Genomic DNA, 10,661 nt, shown 5'->3' with positions numbered 1-10,661 from the left:
TGGACATACCATAGTATATTATCGAGCATGATTAATATTTGATAATAAGTACTGAAAGGTTACGCGTTGAAAGGATTATTACTATCAAAACAACTACAATGATCCATGCTACAAACTAAAAATAGAAAAGGATTTGATCTCTAAAATTAATAAAATGTGTGTAAAAATGTATGTTTTATCTTGGGTTATTGATTCTATACAGATTTTGAGAACAAGTATTTGGACACACTCAAAATGTTGTAGATTTTATACTCATTTCTAGACTGTTTGATTCAGATTTTTTTGTTTGGCATATGGCAACACTGGGAGTAAACTAGACACAGGCAGATTAAACGTGCCTGTATGTGCCTTACTTTAGATACACACTACAGTGTTTATAAAGTTTAAGAATAAGTAGGTAAGTGGTTAAGAAAAACAGAAAAATCCATATTCATGAGACTATATTTTTCATACAATACAAGTAACAATATTGATATAAACGCAATAAATAATTTAAAGTAAAATAAAATACAAATTTTCCATTCAGTCTTTTCATCTAATCTACACAATTAATGGCACAAAAGATTATAATTTGCACTAATTCAACCTCCAATTTCACAATATTTACTCACCGAAAAAAATCAGCTCACTTTTTAAAACCAATCAATTAGTTCACGAGAGATGATTGTTCAAACACCTATCTACCCCAAATTTCAAGGATGAAATTGAATCCGTGTCCTCTCTGAGATTTAAAGTGTAGAGTTACATTCGGAAAGTTGACACCACCGCTGAGAAGGGTGACGTACCCTCCTTCCCCATTGATGTACTGGTCTTGCGCCCTCATGTAAGATATGGTGGCATTGTTAGTCTGCGGTTTTGCCGGGAAATCAACATCGGTCGTGACAATCCGCAGGATGGCAGAAGACTTCTGGACGATCTCGTAGTGAAGTTGTCTGTCGCCGAAACGCTTGCCTCCCATTTCAAAATGGTGGCTCTGTGCGAGAATACATCCCAGGAAGGCGAACGTCGCGAGCAAAGAAATAATTTTTGAGACCATTTTCAATGCTTCCGATACTTTTCGGTCCACACTTATTAATGATCGATCAATATATTGTGATCGGATCACTATTCTTATGTTAACATTTATACGTAAGTGCTTGGTGGTTTAAACAAATATTATTTCAAGTGGAATACGCAGATACTGAATATTCATTCTTGTTCTACGTGGAAATGATTGAGGTCATGACTCATCGTTGCCGTAGAACAACATTTTATATGCACAATTTTTACCGAACATTTTGATAAAGATTTTTTCTCAAAAAATCCCATCTACATATCCGCATTTATTACCTGCATAATGAAATATTGAACAGGACAAAACTGAAAACGATTGGTCGTCTCTTGCTATAAAAATAACATATTTTTGTGAGTCATTGAATATTACGGGAATGTGAAAATTATTCATAAAATAATTCCCAGCTGAAACAATCGTTCCCTATCAGTGATTGAAATCATCAATAGCTCGAAATCAGCTCAATCTTTGGCTATTTAAAAAAATTATATCTGATATTTTTTCATGTAAAATGATTCATTTCAATTACTGTATCTACCCATATGTTTTTTTTTAATTATCACTTTAAAACTGTACTTAGATACTTACTTTACTCTTTGTGCTTTTTCAATACTTGCTTTATTTTTAATGGATCGATATACAATCAAATTTTTGGCTACTGTTATATCGATTTGTTAATTTACTTTATAAGAATTTTTTGTGATTTGTGATCTAATAATAACACGTGATTTACATTTTATAATCATTTACCTGCTTGTGATAACGTTTATCACAATATTAGAAACCTAATTACTTGTATAAAAGACGAGACATCTCACTGATCGATTACACTAAGTATTTTTTTCTGTACGGTGAAGTTGATTCCAGATCAAAATGGGTGGCAAGTTAATCTTCCTCGTGGCATTCGCCCTGGTTGCCAGTGCCTTGGCCCAAAGTAACAACTTTGAAATGGGAAACAAGGAAATTGGAGACCTGCGACTCCACTACGAGATCGTTCAGAAGTCTTCCTCCGTCCTGCAAATAGTGACCACCGACGTTGACTTCCCGGTCAGGGGACAGACTAACAACGCTACCATCCACTACATCAGGGCTCTGGACCAGTACACTAACGGTAATGGAGGATACGTCTCCCTTCTCAGCGGTGGAGTCTCGCTCAAACAAGTCACCCTCCATTTCAAGTCTCAGAGAGGACATGGTTTCAACTTCATTCTCGAAATTTGGGGTCAATAAATCAAAACCCTAAACCACAAATTTTCATACAAATACTCTACGTATTACAATTGCTTTTAAATTGTACAAATGCCAACTCATATCAAAATGTATTCCAGCTCTTTACAGTTATGCAATAAACAAAGTACAGAAACGTTAAAGTATTTTTATTTAAATTGACATCCTGGGGTGCATTTAGAAATATATCAATTGACATATACAAGTATATACAGCATAAACGAAACATGGTTGTCTTGTGATTAGTTTGCCAGTTCTAAATGATATACACAGTATTAACATCAAAATACAATAAATAAACAAAATGTAAAAATTTATTATTAGATTAAAACCAATATTTTTAGCTTTTCCACTTTTTTATTTGACCAGCGACCGGGTTTCGTCGTTACCGACATCATCAGACTGGTTGACATCATCAGACTCCCAGTCTGATGATGTCGGTAACGACGAAACCCGGTCGCTGGTCAAATAAAAAAGTGGAAAAGCTAAAAATATTGGTTTTAATCTAATAATAAATTAAAAATGCAATTCCATCACGAAGTGTCAGTGGATAATATAAATCTATTAAAATGTAAAAAATAAAACAAAATTTTATCCTGTATTTATTTACCATTTTCATTTAAGCAAAGAATTATAATTATTAATATTTCAATCAGTTTTAATTTACACAATTTAATTTTTAAAAAAATATTTATATCCATGTTTAAAGTATTTTTCTTAATAAAGTAATTTTCTCACCTTAATATATTTACTTTACACGTATTGACTTAATTTTTTGATATCTTTTTTATACACTCAATATGATAGCTTATCTTATTGTGTCGATATTTTAAAATAATTTTCAAGAATGTAAACTTGGTTTCCACTTCAACCTCAATGCATATGCATATAATATATAATATTCATTTACTTATATGTATGTAGGTTTCCACGTCGAATTTTCGTTTTCTACCAAGTAATTATCAATATTATGTATTGATTTCGCATTACCTTTGTGATTAACATGATGATTTAATGATAAAAATAAAACACTTTTTAAACCACTGATTGGTTTTGTTCATGAAAACACGACTAGTTTCGAGAACTACAGATGTACTCATCAACAGGTGAAAGTAATAACTTCGTATGTATATATAAATACCGTCTGGACAAACTGTTTGCAATAAACACATCTGTAATTCTCGAAACTGGTCGTGTTTACATTAATAATATCCAAAATTGGTGTGATACAAGTGTTATATTTTTATATTTAAATTTTCATCAAATTTTTATTTATCCTTAAAAAAAAATTTCTGCTTGACTCAAAAATATAAGAACAGGAATAAATTTTTAAATACTGTGTAACCACTATATACCTTTTTATTATTTTTGGAAAATAATTACGTATAATGCAATGCCCTGCCAGATTATCAACCTACTTCCATCATTGCTTCAATATTTTGTGATTTTTTGTGTTTAATGTCTCCTAATATTTGAACTATCGCAATATTGGAATTTTTATTTCACTAATTAAGACATGCTGTGAGATGTGTTTAAACAGCTTTTTATTAAATACACAAACGTATGTTTAAAATCCCCATCGTATTATCAAACGTAATAGGGACATATATACTTATCACAAATATATATACGATTGCGATAATTATAATTAATATTTTTGATGATTTATATTTTTCTTTATAATTTATCTAAAATCATCAAGTTATCTCGAAAATATCTTGTATAATATTTTAGTTATTACAAACCATCTATATCAGTATTACCAATTAAAGCACCATTCAATGACAGTGTATGGTAAATATTGAAAAAACATTTTGTATTCCAATTTAGTGTTGTTCTATTTCTTTCGAGATGTCCTTTCTCTCTCTCGTTGTGTTTTTCTTCTTCTTCATCTTGTTGTACACAAGCCCGCCTGTTTTTAAGGGGGATTAGCCTCCTGCGATGTCGAATCCCAGCTATCGACCCATCTCTTTGGTGGTCTGCCCGGGAGTCGTCTACCATGGGGTTTAATCTCTCTAATTAATATTTTTTAAACGTTTCACGTAGATCACATGAACGGTGCTGCACACGTATTTTATAAATTGAGAATCGTATCCACCCTGCTGTGGCTCGAATGGTCCAAGGCGTCCAAATACACTTTCAGCCGTAAACATTTCCGTAGCATACTTTGTATATTAAAAGCATTGTTAACTTTGTGGTATGGTAATATAACACTCTCTTTATCATTCATAGTTCACTTGGTGTAATACTACTTTAAAAGTGGTATTACACAAAGTGAACGATGAATGATAAGGAGAGTGTTATTTCCGAAGCAAATCAGTATCGAGGCAGACAAAATAATTACCAATACCTACGCATTGTTGTTTACAAATTATTTTAAATATCTACAATTTATAGTATTACTTATTTTTTATATAAAACTGTCATGTGTAAGTTTCATAAGGAAAAAACAGCCACATTATTCTATTTTTCCATTGCAGAAAAGCGACATCTCTTGAAATTTCCCACATTTTCCTAGTTTTCCATTAGATTTGCTTGAAACTGTTACATCGCTTTGTAACGTTGGATACAAATTCAACTGTTGTAGTATTTTGTCAACAGGTGTGTCATACACATGTTTTCGTAAAAAATACTTTTAAATATGAATTTAATTATAATAATATATAACTATAAGTTAATAATTATGCAAAGTATGACCAATAATTAGAAGAACAATATTTTGAATGTGTCCAAATGCTTGTACACAAATCTGGATTATCTCCAATTATAGGAGTAATTTTTCATATTATTTTTTGACATCTCATCAAAGATGAAGAAAAATATGGAAGTCTGGTCATTTACGTGGCTGACAACCGTCATAATGGGTAGAATTAGTGAATCTTACATGTGTGTAAATGCCCAGACTTCCATGTTCTTCTTCATCTTTGATAAGTTGTAAAAAAAGATTATAGAATCCTTGTGTTGGGGACATTAATAAAAGAACAGAATTCGTTTTTTTGTCATTTTTTCACTAATAAAATATATTCAATACCTAAATCAAAACTCAAGGTAGATTCTTTAGGGTTTTTTTTATTATATGTATTAAATTTAGGAGTACAACTCTTGTCTGTGTAGCAGTTTCTGCTTCTCTCTATCCAAAACCAGGTTTTCTCTTTTGTTTGATTCGGTGTCGTTTACTGGTTTTGTATCGGAAAAAATAGAAAATAAATGTTGATTAATTATTCACTTGCACTCGATTTAGTAGTGAGGTATTTCAGTTATCTGAATTATTTTATTTTTTCGGAATTTTTGTTAGATATTGAGAAAAAATACGTTATAAGTATGTGTCAAGTATTTTTTTCTTTAAAAAATAACAACAAATGCGGTGTTTATATTTTTTAGTTCAGTTATCTCAATTGATTTTTTCGGAAAATTTTTACAAACATTGAAAAAAAATACGTTATACATATAAACATATATATATATATATATATATACATATACATATATATATATATTATATATATATATATATATATATATATATATATATATATATATATATATATATATATATACATATATATATATATATATATATATATATATATATATATATATATATATATATATTTATATATATATATATGTGAATATATATATATATATATATATATATATATATATATATATATATATATATATATATATATATATATATATATATATACATACAAAATACTTCGATACATACAAAATACTTCGATACACATGTATCAAAGTATTTTTTCTTGAAAAATAATGACAAATGCGATGTTCATATTTTTTTGAATCCATACCTAATACTTTTTAATTATTTTCTAGATGTTTCCTGGAAAACTGTCATTCCTTTTTGTTTTATTATTATATATTTTAGATAATGAGATAAACCTTTCATAATATTATTATTAAAAAACATAAAATTCTTTTTAACGTTATGATTCATTCACGATAATGTTGAAATGAGTAAACGATACTTATTTTTGTGTGTTTGATAATAATTGATACGCGATTAACCTCTTAAAATCTAAAGATAATGATTAAATAACAACATCAAGATAAATTTTATCATTTCATGAACGCAGCGTTTTGTATAAAAGGTTAAATCAATCAACCGATTAAACATACTCAATTTTGTTTACTATCGTGCTGTGAAGTTGGTTTGAGCTCAAAATGGCATCGAAGTTGATCTTCCTCGTGGCGTTCGCCCTCCTAGCCAGTGCCTTGGCCCAAAGTAACAACTTTGAAATGGGAAACAAGGAAATCGGAGACCTGCGACTCCACTACGAGATCGTTCAGAAATCGTCCTCTATCCTGCAAATAGTGACCACCGACGTTTACTTTCCGGTCAGAGGACAGACTAACAACGCTACCATCCACTACATCAGGGCTCTGGACCAGTACATCAATGGAGATGGAGGGTACGTCTCCCTTCTCAGCGGTGGAGTCACTTTCAAGGAAGTAACCCTTCACTTCAAATCTCAGCGAGGACATGGTTTCAACTTCATCCTCGAAATTTGGGGTCAATAAATTAAAAATTTACTGCTCATACTTCCTAAATAATCGATTGTATATCTCTTTAATATAATTTATAACAAAATTAAAAGCCTTTTTCTCATTTTTATTTTATTTTATATTTTAACTACATGAAGAGTGTTCCTTAGTAATGAAAAAAAAATCATACGATCATACGATTTCCCATTTTTATACCAAATATAAAAGATAATAATAAAAACACGTTTTTTACTTAGAAACTAATACAGAAAAAATACGAAAATACGTGATTAAGAAAAAAAATTCTTTCAGCAAAAATCAACCATCTCGCAGCACTGGTTTAGCTGTACTCCTGAAAAGATTATTTAAAAAAATACAAATAATTCCCTTGTCTCACCTGTTTTAAATTCATTATTTTTTTCCTAAAAACAAACGCCATCCATCCCTTAAGTAATATAATTACATAAATAATACAATATTTCATTAACACTTTATTTTAAAAATTTACAACTCTTATACAGACGAAATATTTTTTTATGCAGATTTCACACATAGAGATATATTTTTCTCAGTTCTGCATTTTCACTGGTTGAGGATATTTTCAAAATGTTGTCTTGCATGTTTATGCTGTGTCATGATCGTCTCTTCTACCATACGGAGAAGCTTGATGCGTTATAACAAAATAATCACCCCTTGCACTGAAATAAAATAAATAAATTTTTAACCAAATTATTATTTTACATTTTTTAGACTTGTTATACGTCTGTACTTGTTAAGACGTGTAACAAGCTATTTGAATGCAGCATTGGATTTATGAGTATGTGTCAATTACCTCTAATATTTATTTTTAAGGACTACTTTATTGGAATCAAATTAGTTTTTTTTTTAAAACCATGCATACATTTAAAAATAAAAATAAAACCTTTCACATTGTTTATTGATGTAGTGAACATGTGTAGTACAAGTCTTTCATTTTAAATAAAATACTTAAATCAAGAATTGGTATTAAATTTCAGCAAACCCGATTTGTCATCGTACCACACACGGTTAAGACGGGATATTCGATACATTCGTTCCCATTTAACATTTAACTCAATGGAATTTTTCGCTTAAAACCATGCTCACGTATTTTTTTTTAAAATCGAAATAATTATAAAGTTTTGAAAAAAAGAGTCATTAAAAGGGAATTTGAAAAAATTATAAGAAAATATTTTTTTAAATATGTAAACAAAAATTGAAAAAAAATCTATTTCCAATAAATATTCTTTAAAAAATGTGCGCAGACAGCACGTTTGACGTCTCGCCCAGCCGGTCGCGTTTTGAATTTTTACGTTTGAAATCTCACCCTTAATCATCAAGATAAATAATATACCAAGAATGCGTGTTCACTTACTTCTCGTCAGCATGAATCCCCATGTAAGTTATACTTATGTTGTCGTCATAATCAGTGTCGTTGCCAATTTTTGTGGACCATACATCAAATACGGGATAAATTCTTCTTGCTTTGAAAGCAAGTGGATATTCTACAGATTCCGCCCAATATTCCCACGATCTGTGGTGACTGCAAAACCCTGGTAATGAATATATATTATAATTTAAAATAGTGGAGTTCAAGGAGTGGATGAGTTGTTCTGCACACGAAGAAGAAGAGAGTTCAAAGTGGACGATAAAAATAAAAATAAAACAGTTTCTACGTTTTTCTCTATGCGCTGATCGAAGTTTGGTTGATGACTGTAGATAAGAAAGAAATACAAAAGCATTTTATTGGTATCTCAACATAGATGAAGAAGAATATGGAAGTCTGGAATTTACAAGGCTTATGATATATCAAATGCTGGTTAAGTGATCACTTTACACATGTGTAATATTCACAACATTTTGAGTGTGTCCAAATACTTGTTCACAAAATCTGGATTATCTCCAAATACAGGAGTTATTTTCAAATTATTTTTTGACATCTCATCAAAGATGAAGAAGAATATGGAAGTCTGGGCATTTCAGCCCCTTCTTCATCTTTGATGAGATTTCAAAAAATAATGTAATATTCACCATTCTACCCACAATTGACAACCGCACTACTCAAATTTCGTTTTAAAAAATTCATGGGTAGAATAGTGGATGTTACATGTGTGTAAAGTGATCACATAACCAGCCTATGACAGGTCATAAGCCCTCTAAATATCCAGACTTCCATATTCTTATTCTGTGTTGGGATGTCAAAACTCAGATGTGGAGAAACCCAGATGTGAGAACAAGAATTTGGACACACCTGAAAAATGTTGTCATAACAAGCCAACAATCTCTACATATATTGATTTGACAATTGCTTTTGTGATATCAATCACGCTCATGATGGTATAAACCAATATTTATCAATCAATATTCGATAACCCTCAACTTAATTTCCTTTAAACCCAGGTGACATTTGACGTTAATTGAATTTTTGGCAAAAAAAAACACTTTTGTACTAAAAAAAATAATCTTGAAAATATATATACGGTTTTGAAAAAGAGAGTGTTATTGAAAGGTAAGGAGTTAAAAAGTATTTACAAAAATCATAAAAATATATTTATTTAAAAATATATTTGTATATTCTATAAATAAATATGCACGAAGACACGTCTGGCTTACTAGGTTTGCGAATACCCCCTTAAGGTGAATACAGGAGAAAAATACCTGAGATTAATTCTCACCCATATAATGCTCCCGAAGTACCAAATCATCCACACACCCCGGTTGTTTCAAGCCTCCGTTGGGCCAGAAGTCCGCGTCACCGTTATGGGTGTGAGTTCCGAAAGTGGCTGCATCCGTGTGTATGACGTCCACGAATTCGGCATCGTCCTTATCCAGGTGAGTGGTACGTAACGCTGCTGGAGTGTCGAAAGCTGGGCCCGCGGGATCCAATGCGCTAATTCTGTTTCAACAACTTACGATAAAATTATCAGGTAATATTGAAGGATAACTTCTCCGTTGAGATGTGATGACTTAGAATAATGTTGACAATGTATGTACTTGTCAATTTCTCACTGAGTAACTTGTTAACACTAAGTCAAACATATTTTTGATGTCTATTTGACCAGTTGATAAAGAAATGTTCTATATAGTTATACTTTTATGACAGTTTATTTAAATTGTTTTATATTATTTTGCTGAAATATTCTGTTGGTTTTCTAATTTAAAAAATTAAAAAATTAATTAAAAATATCGCTTACTCCTTTCAAGAACGTCATAAATCAAAAATTGTCAATTTTCAGTTGCATGTGTTCGGAATGCTCAGAAAATTTACTATATTCCAGCAAAAGCGGCATATTTTTAGGTTAATATTTACCCGCAACAGGGCAAAAAAAAATCTTTTGCATTTTGAAGAAATGCTTTTGTTTAATAATTTTTAATTATATTAAATATTTTTCAAATGGAGAAAAACCTTCGGGTTTTACCTAAAAAGATATGTTGCACAGTAAAAAGTTCATTAAGTGGCCTGATATTTATTTTTAATACATTTTATTATATTCTTAAACTTTAAAAACGTTCTCCTGAAAAAAACAAGTTTTTTGATTCATGACGTTCTTGAAAGGAGTGAGCGATATGTATGTAGGTACCTGCTCAGTTTAACTCCATGCGCAGCCAATGCTTTTCCTAGCATTCCCGACACTTGACCCCCCAAAGAATGACCTACGACGTGGAAAGATTCTAGTTCAATGCCATTCCCTAATAAACCATCTAATAATACTCGTGCGGTTTCATTAGCAACCTGAAAAATACTTCGTGTTATTGAAATGTTATGAATCAAACATATTCTTCCAAAGTCCAAACACGTGCGTGCTAACATATGCGTGATAAAACCCTTATATCATAGATAATATGTTAAAAT

General features: G+C 30.7%; 3 protein-coding genes across 6 annotated transcripts; 2 read left to right on the top strand and 1 right to left on the bottom strand.

The window, feature by feature from the left end:
* Nucleotides 1–317: 317 nt before the first annotated feature.
* Nucleotides 318–2,421, top strand: LOC148312532 (putative salivary secreted peptide). Of its 4 annotated transcripts, none has more exons than XM_088277192.1 (2): nucleotides 318–397; nucleotides 1,919–2,421. In XM_088277192.1, exon 2 carries the CDS (start codon nucleotides 1,925–1,927, stop codon nucleotides 2,279–2,281), a length of 357 nt encoding a protein of 118 aa, XP_088133318.1. In that variant the 5' UTR covers nucleotides 318–397; nucleotides 1,919–1,924; the 3' UTR covers nucleotides 2,282–2,421. The 4 variants fall into 4 exon arrangements, with proteins under 4 accessions (XP_088133318.1, XP_088133316.1, XP_088133319.1 ...); XM_088277190.1 differs by having other exon boundaries at nucleotides 321–397; nucleotides 1,909–2,421; XM_088277193.1 differs by lacking the exon at nucleotides 318–397 and adding an exon at nucleotides 413–1,128.
* A 3,589-nt stretch (nucleotides 2,422–6,010) lies between these two features.
* Nucleotides 6,011–6,851, top strand: LOC148312531 (putative salivary secreted peptide). Its single transcript, XM_088277254.1, has one exon. It carries the CDS (start codon nucleotides 6,470–6,472, stop codon nucleotides 6,824–6,826), a length of 357 nt encoding a protein of 118 aa, XP_088133380.1. The 5' UTR covers nucleotides 6,011–6,469; the 3' UTR covers nucleotides 6,827–6,851.
* Nucleotides 6,852–7,276: 425 nt separating this feature from the next.
* On the bottom strand, nucleotides 7,277–10,433 carry LOC148312530 (pancreatic lipase-related protein 3-like). The gene is made up of 4 exons (XM_088276717.1): nucleotides 10,390–10,433; nucleotides 9,484–9,704; nucleotides 8,184–8,361; nucleotides 7,277–7,488 (listed from the first exon to the last, which is right to left on the bottom strand). The coding sequence occupies exons 1-4, from the start codon at nucleotides 10,431–10,433 to the stop codon at nucleotides 7,413–7,415; spliced, it is 519 nt and encodes a 172-aa protein (XP_088132843.1). The 3' UTR covers nucleotides 7,277–7,412.
* Between the last annotated feature and the right edge of the window lie 228 nt (nucleotides 10,434–10,661).

Source organism: Brachycentrus maculatus, unplaced genomic scaffold (genome assembly GCF_059751285.1).
Source record: "Brachycentrus maculatus isolate JH-2025_06_01 unplaced genomic scaffold, ASM5975128v1 h1tg000039l, whole genome shotgun sequence".
Classification (NCBI taxonomy): domain Eukaryota; kingdom Metazoa; phylum Arthropoda; class Insecta; order Trichoptera; family Brachycentridae; genus Brachycentrus; species Brachycentrus maculatus.
This window is presented reverse-complemented; position numbering and strand designations above follow the sequence as displayed.

What these genes read in the sequence shown, in the direction of transcription:
- LOC148312532 (XM_088277192.1), top strand. Translation starts at nt 1,925, where the DNA reads ATGGGTGGCAAGTTAATCTTCCTCGTGGCATTCGCCCTGGTTGCCAGT.
- LOC148312531 (XM_088277254.1), top strand. Translation starts at nt 6,470, where the DNA reads ATGGCATCGAAGTTGATCTTCCTCGTGGCGTTCGCCCTCCTAGCCAGT.
- LOC148312530 (XM_088276717.1), bottom strand. Translation starts at nt 10,433, where the DNA reads ATGCTAGGAAAAGCATTGGCTGCGCATGGAGTTAAACTGAGCAG. An exon ending in ACTTCGGGAGCATTATATGG is followed by an intron (nt 8,362 to 9,483) that starts GTGAGAATTAAT and finishes ATTCATTACCAG; the next exon opens with GGTTTTGCAGTCACCACAGA. An exon ending in GGGATTCATGCTGACGAGAA is followed by an intron (nt 7,489 to 8,183) that starts GTAAGTGAACAC and finishes ATTTTATTTCAG; the next exon opens with TGCAAGGGGTGATTATTTTG.